The sequence below is a fragment of the Otolemur garnettii genome, unplaced genomic scaffold (assembly GCF_000181295.1).
Source record: "Otolemur garnettii isolate 467f Iridium unplaced genomic scaffold, OtoGar3 scaffold00005, whole genome shotgun sequence".
NCBI lineage: Eukaryota > Metazoa > Chordata > Mammalia > Primates > Galagidae > Otolemur > Otolemur garnettii.
In genome coordinates this window covers 11603242-11619585 of record NW_003852400.1, presented here as the reverse complement: position 1 = coordinate 11619585, position 16344 = coordinate 11603242, and the positions used below count along the sequence as shown (strand labels likewise).

At 36.0% G+C, this 16344-nt stretch overlaps 1 protein-coding gene across 1 annotated transcript in view; it reads left to right on the top strand.

Annotated features, from left to right (window-relative positions):
- Nucleotides 1–15155, top strand: part of SEMA3E (semaphorin 3E) — a 250538-nt gene extending 235383 nt beyond the window's left edge. The window contains exons 16-17 of the mRNA XM_003782630.2: nt 238–377; nt 13967–15155. Of these exons, the coding sequence (XP_003782678.1) occupies nt 238–377; nt 13967–14419 (593 nt within the window). The 3' untranslated portion in view covers nt 14420–15155. The remainder of the gene's footprint in view (nt 1–237; nt 378–13966) is intronic.
- Nucleotides 15156–16344: the final 1189 nt, after the last annotated feature.

The window sequence follows — 16344 nt, the reverse complement described above, 5'->3', positions numbered from 1 at the left end:
TTAACATTGATGTTCCTTTCTGTCCTCTCTTGTCTTTTGGAACCAAATTCACACTCAAGAGCCCACTTGCACTTTTAAGTGTCTAGATTTTGGTATGCCACTGTCTAAATGCCTTTAAGTGACCCTGAATAGAAATCAGAAAAATGTAATGAGTTTCTTCAGGGAACTAAATATTTTAAGAGATTATTTACCAGGAAAATCAAAGTCATACAGCTGATATTAATATTCCTATTGTAGGGAATGCTTTGGATAAGACTGAAGAGCGGCTGGCTTATGGCATAGAGAGCAACAGCACTTTGCTGGAATGCACCCCACGATCTTTACAAGCAAAAGTCATCTGGTTTGTACAGAAAGGTCGTGAAACAAGAAAAGAGGAGGTAATTCATAGTTGCGTATTCACATCATGATGTCTTGTAATAATGTCTGATTGGTAAACAGATAGTACATTTCATTTTAATTCATTCATTTTAATCCAAATAAATTGTCTTATTTAAAATGTCAGTTTTATAATTTATATACATACAACATGTATAAGTATTTAAATTATCTACATATATTTAAGTACATATAAAAATAAACATTTTAACTCTATAAATCAATAATTTGGATCCTGGAAATTGAATTTTTTAAGGAGGTATTTATAGCATTATGAGTTTCACATGATATTGTCAAAATGATAGTCTTAAGTTGTATAAACCAACACATTATTATAAAGAAATAATGATTACCTTTAATACACGTATCTGGGGTATGTAGATAATATAATTAAAATAACAAGAGCCACTGCAGCATCAAACTGGTTGCATGATAAGTCTTAAATCACACACAACACAGCAACACAAAGGTTCTCACCCACTGGAAACAAAGGCAATGCACCAGCTTCATCTTTGTAAGCAAATTTAGTGAAGATTAGAAGTCTGTAATGATGGCAGAATCACAACTTGGCTACTTTTGGAGAAGGAAGGACAAGCAGCTGTCACGCACATGTATGGAATATCCCAGAGGAAGTTACTGGATAGGAGAATGCAAGTCAAGGAGCTGGCTGGACATAGGGAGTGGGCCAGGGAGAGCAGGGTATTGGCGTTTACGTGGGCTTTGAACTTGTTTTTCACCAAAGTGTTGTTATCAAGTAGAAAAATAATGGACATATCAGAGGGAGCTAGACCATGGCAAATATAGGAGAAATGGTTGGTGGTAATAAGAATGTTGTAAGTAGAAGGAGGAAAATAAATTTTAAAAATTTGCCTTAGGCCACGAGGGCGAGCTCGTGTGTGCAAACTGGATAGAGAGGGAGTCAGTGCAAGTCTTTAACTTATTTTGGAACTGAAGACTAAACATTTGTCACTGGAACCCAAGATTAATTTCAGATGTGGAGCACTTTGAATTTTGATGCCTTTTTTCCCAGCCTGTGGTAGAAAACTAAAAACTCAACCTGGTTTTGGCCCAAATGCAAATGGTATATTCTGGGATATTAATAAACTTGCATAATAAATCCCAAGTTATTGGGATATTGAGAAATAAAGGCTATTAGAAATATAGAAATTCAATCAGTAGGAAAATTCTCCCAAGGTTTCATGACATCATAAGTTTAAACCCTGTCCAAAATTTTTAGCATATTGTACAGAATTACATTGTTTAGTTTTAAAGTACTTTCCATTTCACTGAGGTGAAATGGCCTTTAAAATTCCACCATAACTCGCTTGGCAGGGGAGGACCTGGGACTATTTCCATAGCTTTTCCAAGTTGAATGGCTTCAGAAGAGAGAAGCGATTCTATTATCACTGACTTTCTTTACTTTGTATTCTGTTTCTAATTTGGAACTCACCATAATCTGCCTCATTTGGAAATCTTTACCAAATAATTTTGACATGCTGCATCTATCAATGTTCAATTATAAGGTTCTTTTTCATAATTGTGATATAATCTACTTCTCTCTCATAAGTTTTAGTTTCTAATTTCAACTACATTCAAATTACCATAACTAATATATTTATTTATATTCAAAATTTAGAATTTACTCTGTGCATCAAAATTATATCATAATTGGATATACATAGCTCTCATAGGCATAGTGATAGATTGTTTTACTTACAATCTAAAATAAGGCAATATCCAAAATTGCTGACTTCATTAAAGGCTGATGTATGCTCAAAGCAAAATGATTTTGGATGTGAGTCCTGAATTTTAGAGACCATTTTTGCATTCCTTGCCATTTATATGTCTTATTTACCACGAAACATAATCTTATTACTAGACTTAGACCATTGTAAAAAATGTTTAAGTTCACCTAGTTCCATTCTTTTGAGGGTGCTTTAGAGAATACCTTTGATGACAACTGTCTAGGCTTGTCACTGTTACACATCACACGAATTCACTGATTTGTCAACTCAGAGTATATGCATCTTTTGCTGGACTGAACTTTTATTCTGGAAGATCTGCCCATTTATATCCAAACTCAGCCCTCTTAGAGTTATCCAGAATGACATTCATGTGGCTAAAATTTTTCTTCTAATTAATCCTTAGAAACTCAGGATTACAGCAATTCTCAAATGTACATTTTACATTCTCCTGCTTCTTTAAATATAACAAATGGAATATTTATTTTAATTTGACAAATATTTATGGAAAGCCTGTTTTTCTAGATACTTTACAAGAACACTTTTCCTTGGCTAAGTCTGAAGGTATAATTAGTTGCTAGGAATACATTGAATATAAATTTAATAAGTTATATTCATAGCATTGACTGTAGTTATATTTAATAAGTGATTTATCTATTGTGATATACTAAGAATTAGAATTTAATAGAACAGAATTGATAGCTAAGTATATAGTACTCACAGGATCGCGGCAGGCAGGTGCCTTCTCTCGTTAGGCCTACACCTCACACTGCATGTTCTGATTATCTGCCTTGTGCATAGGCAGAAAACTCAGCTATAACTCTAACACAGGTCAGGGACAGACCCCAGGTGTGTTCTGAGGTATTTTTGAGTCCAAAGCTGTGCTGTTTTCATTGATCAGACTATTTTATGTCTACTTTTATAGAACATATCATTTCATTCTAAAAAAAGTGTTTTATAACTGAGACATCTTTAATAATTCTCCTGGTTCCTCCTCACAGCTGCTTTCAGATCCAGATCCATGTAGTTTTCACTAAACCATAAACTCTTCTCAAATCACAATTCTAAATACAGTTCGCATGCTTTGAAATGGGGAACAGACCAAAAACTTCATAGAGAAAGTTTGGGAACTTAATTTCTGAAAAATGCTCTTGATGTCAGATTGATCCTTACATAAATTTCTTTGTCGGAGTTAAGTGGAGAATGCTTCTGCAGTCTCGATGAAAAAAGTGCTACTCCTCATGCAGGAGTAGGAATTGATCTATTCCTTCTTGAAGCACTGATACCATAAACTATAATTAAATACTGTGTACATCAATGTATATTCAGCCTCAGATTGCCTTTTTAAGCTTCTACTCTTATTAGATGACTTCTATGTCATAATAAGAGTGCTGTATCATTGGACCTATGTAGATCCAAACTCAGAACACTCTCCCTCATTTTTTTTTTAACTAAAAGAATGTTTTATTCATTTGGTCTTGTAGTGATGACAAACACAGACAAAATTATAATACATGTGTTTCTTAAAAGTTCTGTTGAATGCAAAGGAAAAGACAACGGCCTCACCTGAGAGGCTGAGTAGGTAGGTGGCATGATAAAGAATGAAGAAAAGATTTATGGCAGAGACGATATTTGTGCTATTCTAGATGCTTGATATATCATCATTACTTAAAACTTTCAGTATTTCTGAAGTAATTAGCATATTACCCACACTATGTGCCTGGCACAAAGTATACAACCAGTTAGTGTCTCTAAAGCAGCATGGCTTAAATAAGTAGAACCAGTGAAATCCACATAGGATAGTATAATAGAACTCAGTGGAAGGAATTGGATAAAAATGAAACAAACAGCATTCTTTGGACAATGCTGAAAATAAGTACACAGTCTCTAGGGACACTATGTTCAGGGGAGTGGTTAAGGTAGGACCCATTTTCTCAAAAAAAAAAAAAATCTCAGCTAGGTGCCTGTGGCTCAAGTGGCTAAGGCGCCAGCCACATACAACTAAGATGGCGGGTTCGAATCCAGCCCAGGCCCGCCAAAACAACAATGATGGCTGCAACCAAAAAAAAAAAAAAAAAAAAAAAGCCTGGCATTGTGGCAAGTGCCTGTGGTCTCAGCTACTTGGGAGGCTGAGGCAGGAGACTCGCTTGAGCCCAGGAGTTGGAGGTTGTTGTGAGCTGTGATGCCACAGCACTCTACCCAGGGGGACAGCTTGAGGCTCTATCTCAAAAAAAAAAAAAAAGGTAGGAGCCATTTCATAAAGTGATAAATAGGGCTGTGTTGAGTTGGAAACAGCCAGTTTACTGTACTCTCCCCAAAGGTTTGGATGAAAAGGGTTGATAAAGGTAAAGAACAGTAGAGAAATTTTGTTTTACTTTTAGTAAAAGGGGGACTTAACATTTATAGACCTCAGGGAAGTAGCATAAAGAAAATGGGTAGCTAACTGGTGAAGCAAAGGGCACATACGTGGGAGAGAAGAAAATCACGGATAAAAATTAAGGCGTTATCAGAGAGTGTCCCAGCGTTCTCTGAATTGAGAGAAAATAGTTTATGTGGGTAAGGTGACTTTTAGCAAAAGAATCAAAGTTTGGCTCTTCCAAAGGCTTCTGTTTGTATTTAAATTCACTGGCCATACATATTTCTACACGTAGATTTAATTTGAAATACCAGCCCAAATGAATGCCTGCAAATTTTATGTGATAACAGACGATGAAACTATTATAATTACAACGAAAATACCACTACTCTAGTTTAGGAAGTCTCAATTTCTGTGAGTCCATGTACTTCTAATTTACAAATCTCCAAAATAATTGCAAAAACTTAATCCTGAATAACGTCCTTAAGAAATTCATTCTTGTTAAGACACTCGATTGCACAGTTGAAGTATTTCTTATACCTTTAAGAGTTAGAGAAATGCATAAACACTGCATTTTACAACTATAAATGAGGAAAATTCAAATGTGCATTTACTTAGATTCAACTATTTTAGCTCATTGTATGTAATTTTCAGTTCTCGTGATGAAAACCATAATTTCTTCCAGCTATTTATAAGATTAGTAAATAATTACTTGCTTTAATACATATTTTAAGTGTTTGGAATTTGGAATATGTTATTTTTAACTTGAAAGTAGATTCTCCTGAACCTGAGAGACGATTAAAAGAAGTTAAACTACAACCTTGGGGCCAAATATGGCCCTTTGCCTTTCATAAATAAAATTCTATTTCAAAACTATTATACCCTTTTGTTTACATAGTGTCTGTGGCTGTATTCATGCTACAATCACAAAATTGAGTTGCTAAGACAGAGAAACCATAGGACTTGCAAGGCCCAAATTATATACTCTATAACTTTTCACTGGAAGTTTGACCTCTGATTTAAAGGCACAGAAGTGCATGTACAAATATAGCCTTATGAAATAAGTATTTGGAAAAATGTATTTGAGAAAAAAATCTGTATAAAAACTCAGCCCTTACTTTGTGCTGATACTAAAATGTCATTGCTATTGATTTTCAATAAAACCAAATAATGCCAGGTTTCTTGAAATACATTCTTTGGGACGAGATTCTTTAGTCATTTACTGACAAAAATCAAAGTATATTCCAAAGACACTGTAAATAAGGTTGAGTTCTAGATGTTAGTTAAATAAACGTACATAAATCCCGTTTGGTGAAATTTGGAGGCAATTTCAAGATACATGCTTTGGAGACAGAATCTCTTTCTGTTCCCCAGTCTAGAGTGTCATCGCATCAGCCCAGCTCATAGCAACCTCAAACTCCTGGGTTCAAGCAATCCTCCTACCACAGCCTTCCAAGTAAGCTGGGAGTATAAGCACCCTCCACAACACCGAGATAATTTTTCTATTTTTTATAGAGATAGGGTCTTTTTCTTGTTCAGGCTGGTCTTGAACTCCTGAACTCAATCAGTCCTCCTGGCCTGGCCTCCCAGTGTGCTGAGATAATAGATGTAAGCCAGCAGGGCTGGCTGTATAAATTAAGTACCATGCCTTTGCCAGGAGAGTGTAAGGCAGAGAAGCCAACTGCTTTAGACAACAGACCACCTTACAGATCTTTTTGGTAATTATGGAGGAATTATTGTTTTCCTTGATTGTTTCTTATGGATTCTCTTTAAGGAAAAATAAATGTGTGTCTTAAAGTATTTCACTTTAAAATAGCTAATTGTATTCATTTGCTAGACTGTTTAAGTAATGCACAACTGTGCGTGTTTATTATAGGAAACCAAGGAGGAATGTACATTGACAACAGATCTCCAAAACATCAATTGTGCTTCATTTTGTTTTTTTACTCAAAAGTTGTCACTTTAAGTCTTTCTTTAGACCACCCAAGGAGAATTCAAAGTCGATTAAATACCACTGAGAAATTTAATAGGCACAGTTAACTTAGTTCATTCCACAGCATTTAGAGTTTATTTCAGTGCTAAATTTATACAGTTCTAAATTGAAACAGTTTAATCGATAATTCACGACATTATGGGTCAGCTTCTGTAAAAATGAAAAAATTAGGTGCACAAATAGCTTTTAATATTGCAACTCGCTATCAGTTAGAAATTGGTTTATTTTTCAATTTTTCCAGTTCTCCTGTTTTTCCACCTTGTTTGTTAAATGACTCATTTTCCTTATGCTTACCCCTGCTCACCCGTGGCAGTATGTAAGGGATGACTGGCAGCCGTAGCTTACAGTTTTCGTTTGCACGCATGCACTGAAAGAATTGGGGTTTGTTCCACGTGAATGCTGTGTTTTCATAACATCAAGTGCACGAACTCTTGCCTCATTTGAAACATCTGTTCTGAGGCTTCTTTTTTGGTCTATTAAAAAATGTGCTCATCTTTTCGAAACAACTCTTTACAACAGCTAAGTGTTCAGAATCTATATTTTCTAGCCTTGGCCAGCATATTTTTATGATATTCCATCTCCCAAATATATTTTTAGTTCTGGAATAGTTAGAAAGTTGCCCATTAATTTTATCTTTTGCCCTTTCTGATGGTATCGCCTAGAATATGAAGGGAGAATATAAAACAACTTTGTGGTTTGAAGAAGATAAATACACAGTTTTAAATAGAACAGTCTTCTGTTAATTTTCGCAGAGAATATGGTCTTTGAAAATAAATCAGATCTTCCACGGTCTATCGATTAGGTACTTATCTGTGTCTTAGCCCACGGAGACCACTCTGACGCTGTGCATCTGATTAGACCAGGTAACATAGTGCAGAACCCCTGGGTACACCAGCACGTGGTAGATATTCAAAAATACTAGTTCCCCTCTTCACTTTTAAATTTCCCTTTTTAGTTGAAACCATGGTTCATATGCTCTTCTATGTAAATAAGAAATGTACATGGGATGAAGATTTACCAGCATAGAACTGTATGTCTGGACTGCATTTTGTTTCTACCCCATAGGATAGCTCTACTGATTTAGGCGTTGTGTGTTCACCCTACTCTGAGATGCTGCTTAAGGGGGTGGATCAACTATGGCTGCTGTGAACACCTTCCTCTCCTTTTATGAGAACACACAGGAGAGATTTTTCTCAGGTCTCAGTGCCAGGAGAGATGTACTTGTTATAAGAAGTAATTTTAAAAGTCTATTTTAGAGCAATTTTAAATCTTAGGATGTATCACACTTTCCTTTCCTTTGGTCCTTAGGAAATTTAGTATTTCATTTCTACTTCAATTATAGTAGCCAGACAGTGGTGTGTGGCGCCCATTTTTGTTTTCATATATTACGTTTACTTTCATCATCTGTACTCAGTTTCTCTGAATTCTGATATTTCTTATCTGTAAAAATTTTAATAGAACTTTAGCCTTAAATTGTTATTTTTGAGCAGTATTTCTAAGATTCTTTGATTCTACTATACTAGAACTTGAACAGATCTTATGAACAAACTTAGTGTATTGGTTGCCAAACCTGAATAGTCATTACAAACCACAGGAGATTATTTATTTATTTATTTATTTTTTCATTTGAATTGCAGAATTCAGTTAATTGTGCTGCTTGGTTTGCAGCACATGGTAATGAATGGTTGATGCAAATTTCTTTTGACCTTTGACCTGACTGTCCCTGGACCACCTCTCTTCACATTCATTCTGGCTTCTCGTGTGTGTCCAATACACAGATTGGAACACTCAATACTATTGCATATGGTACCAGTATACAGCATTCCAGGTTCACAGGAGCTGTAAAAATAAATGCATTGTGTTGGAAATCATGTGTGTTTCTCACTTGTTAGACTTAACAGTATGTTTACATTTATCCCTGTTTGTCTTTTTCGTTTGACCCATTCCCCTAAGTGTAGACACCCAGAGTATAAAAAACTTCCCATATCACATTTTAATGATAGTTTCTGAAAACCATTCCTTGGATATCGGTGTACAGGTTTCTTCATTATTCTGTCAAGATCCTTCATTTCTGTAATTGCCAGCTTGCTCCCAGGATTTCTGTATCACTTGCACTCCTGAAGCAGTTTGGTAACTGTATATCCACATCCTTAATTTTTGATATCACTTAATATTCTAACTTTTTGTTTTCTGGTATAGCAGTGTCTTGTTTAAATTTGCATTTCTCAGGTTACTAGGAAGTAACATTAATTTGAACATCAATTTGCATACTTAAAGAAACTTAGAGTTTCCCCATTCTCTGAATTGCCTAATTATATACTTTTCTTTTTTTTACACTTTGTTGACTTACAAGATTTCTTTACATCTCCTAGATGTTAATCCATTCTCAAATATAAATGCCCAGAATTCATGTTTTGAACACACCATGTTTTCTCATTATGGTTTTAAGTTTTTATTTATGGTGACTTTCTTCTCAGCATTATGTCAGATATAAAGATTGTTTTTCCACAGTTGTTTTTTGTATAGCATGCTATATTGCCCGAAACAGTCTATTCCCCTCACCATGTATCTACTACATGTATCAGGCTCATGTTAGAGAGTATTTTTAATAAAAATACTTTATGTTGTCATATTAGGGTTATTTTTCTGTAACTTAACCAAATAAATGTGTATGTGTGCATATATAGTATTGAAGGCAGGCCAGATTTAAAAAAATGGTCTTTATTTCTTGACTAAAAATTAATATATTCTGAATTTAACCAATTCAAGGCCTACATATGTCTGTCTCTTTCCTATGAAAATTGTGGGAACATGTGGCTGACACGTGGAAATCACTCCTTCTTCCCGACCAGCTAGCAGATGTGCAGCGTTCTGTTCAATTACTTCTTTTTGACATTACAAAACATACTGAATCAATCTTTATAGCTAAGAATATTAAAACCATTTTTGGAAAAAAAATTCTGTATTTGTAAAGAACATTTGATAGAAATGATGTATTATGTACCGTCTTCTGGACCAAGGAAATCTGGTCTGCAGACAGGAAAAGCACAGCTGGATGCAAACAATCCTGTAATCGAGATTTGATGTTGGAGGCACACAGTTAACTAAAGCGGAAAGACTAAGTTGTGGACAGATTTCCAATACAAATTTCTAAGTCATTTTCTATTTTCAGGTATAGACTATGGAAGACATATTTCACCTACACAGTACATGGTCTTCCACACAGAGTTAAAATAGCTTCTATTCCTGACTTAATAGTGTGGATTTGCTGTATCCGGGAGGGTAGATCAACCTTCTGAGAAAGACACTCTCTGACCTGCAAACGAGCAGTGTAGGACAATTCCCGTGGCAGTAGTTGGGCTTTCACGTCTTTGAATGGGAACCTGTCTGGACTTTATCTATACATAATGCAGTATTTCCAAGTCTTGGTTTCTGGGAAATTAAAAAAAAAAATACCTGCTTTGCCAACATACCTGTGAAGGAGCTCTCTTCAGTTACTAAGAGCTCCTGAAATCATGCTTGCCTCCTTATTCAGATTATTGTTTTTACCTAGAGGATGTGAATAACTTTTGACTCTGTTCCTGTTGATGCACCCGTTGCCTTATATGCTTGTTTCCTATAAATTAATAAGTGCTCAGTGTTCACCGTGTTCTGAGTACTACTCATAAATGAATGAGGAGAAAGGCCTTTAACCTTAGAAAGTTATGTTTAAAGAGAAAATTTCAGCAGAAATAATTTGAAGAATATAAACAGCTTTTGTGCTACAAAGGTGGATGCTGTTGAGTTACCAAAATAAAGATCTGTATGGGCTATGAAGTATTTATAAAGGAAGATAAAAATTTAACTAGGCCTGGGAGGAAATGAAGAAAAAATGGATTGGTGGACGGTAGACAGGGGTTTACTAAGGGAAAGGAAAAATGAATAAGATCAGGATAAGAGCTGGAAGTGGGAAATAGGGTGGTGATCAGGGGACTGAAGGAATTATGAAAGGGAAGGTTTAATTCTAGTAATAAACAGGTTTACCCCATCACCTGCTCTTATAAGTAAATCATCTTAGGCTGCTAGTTTGACTAATACTAAAATGTTCATTCAGTATGCCTAAGATTAAAACAGGTTCCTTCTGCTTGTAGCTTTTTATTCAGTTATAGAACATTAATTTACAAATAACAAGGACAACGATGTATCATGAAAATGTTTAATGTGACTTTTCTTTCCCAGAAATAGGTATCTCTGAACGTAGCATAGAACATGCTGCCATGTGTCTGTATGTGTGTGGGGGGTGCATAAAACGTCCTGCCTACACCACCGTCTCCCACGTGATGACTCGATTCCCAACACGTTACTCAGTTGGCTCCCAAACTTTGTGTTTTTACAACATAGGGAAGTTTAGCTTTTATTTCGCTGGAACACAGCATGAACATATTAAATCTTTTTTGTTCTTAGCATTTGGAACCTATTAAGGTTTTGCAAATGGTTCAGAATGTACAATAAAAACATTGAATTTGACATTCAACATGCCAAATTTATTGATCCCGATTGTGATAATAAACAGTTATTTAAGAAATCATTAGTAAGATCTCATTGCTCTTCAGACATGCACCTGTTCTACTCTCAGAAACTACAATAAGAATTTTGGGGATCCAGATTTAGAAAGGAAGGAAGGTTTACGTAATTCTTATCTGCTAGGACAAATGATAGAGATTTCAGCAAGTTCTCCGTCAGCAGCATGACGAAAGGGAGTGAGGTTTAAATAAGAGCAATTAGTGCTCACTTGAAATAAATGGGGAGAGATGCCATCAGAAAATTGATGGGTTCTTGTTCTCTGTGCATGTAATGTTGCATGCGGACTACGTATGTAAAAATTAACAGGGGAAATGATGATGACAGGAAGGGGCAGGACAGTTTCACAGGAGTAGGAGGGGGACTATCTGAATGGATGGCATGTATTTTGGTTGTTCAAACAGGATGAGAAGTAATAAACCTTAGAAAAGTCTGTAGGCAGAGACAAAAGCAGAGACCCTGAAACAATAAGTCTGGGAATAAAAGAAACAGAAAAAGATTTAGGAAAATCTTGAGGTAAGGTCAGACATTCAGGGGCTATAACAGTCTAATACTGTGGCAAGAATGGTTAAGAGGGAGGGATGTGTATAAGGGTCACCACTGAAGAAATGTTAGGAGTTTGTGGCCTATTGTGGTGTGAGGAAAGTATAAATGATTGACTTTTGAGGATGGGGAGAAGGATAATGTTGTAATTGTCAGAAATGGGCAAGTTGGTAAATGGGGGTCAATTTACCAACAGAAACAGAGCAGAAAGACCCCGATTGTAGGTAATAAAGGAGGATCATGTAGGTATCAATGTTTCCTGATAGGAAATAAAGCAATCGATTAGGGAAGGTGACCAAAACAAATAGAAGGGTTATCAAAAGAATGGAAATAAAACACGAGATGAGTGAAGGATGGAGGATTGTGCCTTAGGGGTACAAGAAATCTGCAGAAAGAGAGGAAGCAAAAAAGACAAGACCCAGAACTGTGGAAGGACATTTACCACAGGGGAAGAAAAGTTTAAAGAGGCAGGTCCAGCTAGGACAAATGTAGCTGCAAACTTTATAAAAGGGAGGCTGGGCTTCCAGTAGGATCCGAGGCACAGCATGGTCACAGGTTGCACTAGACGGTAAATTTATGGAAAAAGCTGGTGATGGGTGAAAAATCCTTACAGAGGTTTGTCCCAGAGGTGTGGTAAAACGAGGGGAGGGCACGATGTCTTTTCAGAGTTTAGTGTGGCAGGTGCTAAGGATTCTCTGGACAAAACCTATTAATAGAGCAGATTGTTTTTCCATAGCAAAGATGGGTTTGGTTTGCAGGTCTTCCTGATTCCATATTGGATCTGTTCTGCCCACGAGGGGATGTTTCTGCCAAGTCGGGGAAGCACCTCCGCAGGGCTTATGCTCTTTGCCTCCCCAACTGTGTCACTCTGAAGCTTCAGAGTAATTTATATACTTAACATGGCTTTAAAAAAAAAAAAAGCCTTTAGGAAATCTCATAACTTAATCATATCCTTATTTCTTACTATACAACTAATGCATTTTCCCATATTACCTATTAACTATAGTACGTAGATACCAGTTTTCACATCTGAGTAATCACATCGCCACTGCGATTATGCCAGGTCTAATCAAGGCAAGCAAGTCTGGGCCAGAACCTGCCACTGGGACAAAAGCATGCTTATCGTGGGCAGCCTTTCTGGCCAATGGGGTTGTAGTTGTTCTCCTACGTGTGTCTTATGCTACCAAAGGTGAATCTTGCCTCCATTTTCATATTCTTAAGGAGGAAGTTTACTACTGTGAATCATCTTTATGCCAATATCAGAAGATCCTAGGCCAGGTAGAACATTTGTGTTTAGTTAGAGGAATGTACAGATAAAAGGCAGAGGTAATCGAAAGGACTGTACAAAACTTGCCTATTTTCACAGCAATCCTTTATTATATTATCTCCACTTTTACACAGAAAAGTAAGGCAAAATGTATAAATGTCTCAGGTGACTCAATTAATAAATAGGAGTGTTAGTATTTGAATCCAGCTCTGCCTCATGTCAAAATGATTCACTCACGAGGACAATTACTTGTGATTAAACGTGAGCTATTCATTGAAAGTCTTATGTTCTTCTTTCCCTGAAGTATATTTATAGAAATAAGGTGCAAAATTTATTATAACAAGATATTAGATGGTATATTAAAACAGTATTTGCTTGACTGTTATCCTTTGGAGCAGAAATCTGGTTTTACTTTTTTAAATCTATTAACGGAAAGCCTATAGAAATATAATAGATACTCAATGAATTAATGGTTTTTGTAAGAGTACATGTGCCCTAACTAATAAGAGTCCTTATAGAAACATCTGTCACTGGTCTGAAAGGGATAAAAATACTTGAAACAATATGGGAAATGGCATTTGCTTTGTTCATTAAAAAAACAGGTTAGAATAAGATTAGGATTTCATTTATATTTTAATTTTGAGATAGTGTCTCCCTGCCACTGAGGCTAGAGTACCCCAGCCTAGTTCATGGCAGCCTTAAACTCATGGGCTTAAGCAATCCTACTGCCTTGGCCTCCCAAGTAGCTTGGGCCTATAGCACCTGCCACCAGACCAGTCAGTTTTCTGTTTTTAGTAGAGATGAGGTCTCTCTTTGCCCAGGCTGATCTCAAACTCTGGAACTCAAGATTATAGGCGTGAGCCACCATGTCTAGCTCGTTTCATTTTAATGATTGGTTGAATCATTGGGGAGAATGTGTTCTTGGCTCTTTGATGTGAAATGACCTTAAGATTGATATGAAGTGGATTCCAACATACATAACTTCAAAATATCACACGTGTCTTTGCATTTCACGTGTCTTCGCATTTTATGATTTTATTATGCGACAAAAATGAAGAAACTTGTAGGGGAAAGTATAAGTTTTCTCCTGCATAATGCTCCAGTACCCTTTCCCTGTTTTGTTCTTGCAGGTGAAGACGGATGACAGAGTGGTGAAGATGGATCTTGGTTTACTCTTTCTAAGGGTGCGCCGGTCAGATGCTGGCACGTATTTCTGCCAGACAGTAGAGCACAGTTTTGTCCATACTGTCCGTAAAATCACCCTGGAGGTAGTGGAAGAGGAGCGAGTTGAGGAAATGTTTAACAAAGACTATGAGGAGGACGGGCCTCACAAAATGCCTTGTCCTGCCCACAGCAGCATCCCCCAGGGAGCGAAACCATGGTACAAGGAATTCCTGCAGCTGATTGGTTACAGCAACTTCCAGCGAGTGGAAGAATACTGTGAAAAAGTATGGTGCACAGATAAAAGGAGGAAAAAGCTGAAAATGTCACCCTCCAAGTGGAAGTACGCCGACCCACGGGAAAAGAGGCTCCGCTCCAAATCTGAGCACTATCGCCTGCCCAGGCACACGCTGGACTCCTGACGGGCTGAAACCATCTACTGTCTTTTGAAGAATTTATATTTGGAAACAAAAAGGAAATAAGAAACCATTCAACTTCATATTACTTACCGGGAATTTCTGTAATACAGAAGTGACTATAAAAGTTATAATAAATTATTCTATATACGCATTAGACCAGTCAGATAAATCTCCCATGAAATTAACTACTTTGTAAAATAGGCACATTGCTTAATGTTTTTGCATTATATTTATGAAAAAGGGACCATAGCTGTAGTTTTCAGTAACTTGGATGCTTTTCCATAGTAATTATTTTACCCTGGTGAGATTTAAGATTAGGATATTGAAGAAAAATTAGAATTTCATAATCATAAAATATAAAAATATATCTTTCTGAATTTTTCTTTTCCACAATGTAAGATATACAGAATCTTGGATACTTCAACATCCTCGTGTGAACTCTCTGTACTCTTTCAGAATTATTGTATTAGTGTTGTCTAAGCCAGGAGTGTTAGGGAGCAGGTGTGTTGTGATTGCCATAACCCATGAAGGAAAAAATGTCACTGAGGCTTGTGCTTTCATAAGACACTAATAATAATAGTGTTTCATAACCAAACACATCCTTTAAAACTTCACTCCAGTGTGGAAAGAGTGAAGCCAAGGTAACTTCTCAGAAAGATACCCAAGTATGTTGAATCTAACCGAGTTACAGTTAGAATTCCAATTACTGTAATCAAATTTTGCTGCCCTCTTGTGGTAATCTGTCTAGGAAAGATTTGAAAAGATGATCAGATGATATGTCTAGTTCATTTTCAGAAATAATTCATTTTTAAATTTTTAAAGCTTATTTCATGATTTAATAGAGATTATGTTTATAGTTTATTATCTCAGTCAAAAATAGTTTGCCACACTAAAACAAGTTTCTAAAACTCTTTGTTTCCATAATGTCTTTTAGATTTCAGCAATGTTTTATTTGTGAAAAAATGAAAAAGCATTTGCCATCAGCTAAATTGTCCTTTTATATTTACATACAGGAAAATTATTTGTGTTTCCTTAATTACTGAGGTGCTCAGAGCATTTTCACCTATTACCAAATTCTGACTTTGGGAATATTTCTTGAAGGCTTTCCTTTGCCTGAAATACGTAACCATTACCTGTCTACTATGGGAAATTCCCATGAGATTATTTTTCTTAAATTGAGAGCAAGTGGATTATGCACACTAATTACAAGTATTTATGTAGAATTTTAAATATTTCAGTTTTCAAAGTTAGCTCAAAGCCACAGGTGCCCCTCAAGATCCCCAAGTGTGGCTCCACAACAAAATTCAAACTTCAACGAACAAATCCCTCTACTGAAAGGATTTGTTCTATAGAATTTGGATTGAGTCATAAGGCTGCACTCAAGGATCCAGAAGGCGACATGTGGCCCCTGAGGCTGCAGGTGCCCACCCCTGCTATAGGCTGTATAATTAAAGGGTTGATAACTTTTAATGGTCCTAATTTTATTCTATAATATATAAATAAGTTTAAGAAGTTTATTCACATAAGTTAAATTCCAAAACATCTACCAATACAGATGTATTGAAAATTGAATCCTATGGATAAATCACTTGCTATTTACTTAAGAGTCCACCAGAGGGCATTGCTGCCCACCAAGAATAATTTAAAACTAGGTATTGGATGTGATTTTTAAAAATTGTATTTCAATAACATCTTGCTTAATTTGGAGAGATAAATTATTAGCAAGGATCACAGGGAAGCAAAATTTCTGTCTGATATGCTCAAAGTGAACATATAAATCAATAATGCATAATTTACTGAAAATAATCTCCCATTCATACATAAAGAAAAAAACAGGTAAGACACAAGCGTTTTTTATTGCCATAACAAGACAAGTAGTTAATGGTTCTAATAATGTAATTTGTGAACTAATATTTAGTAACTGAAAC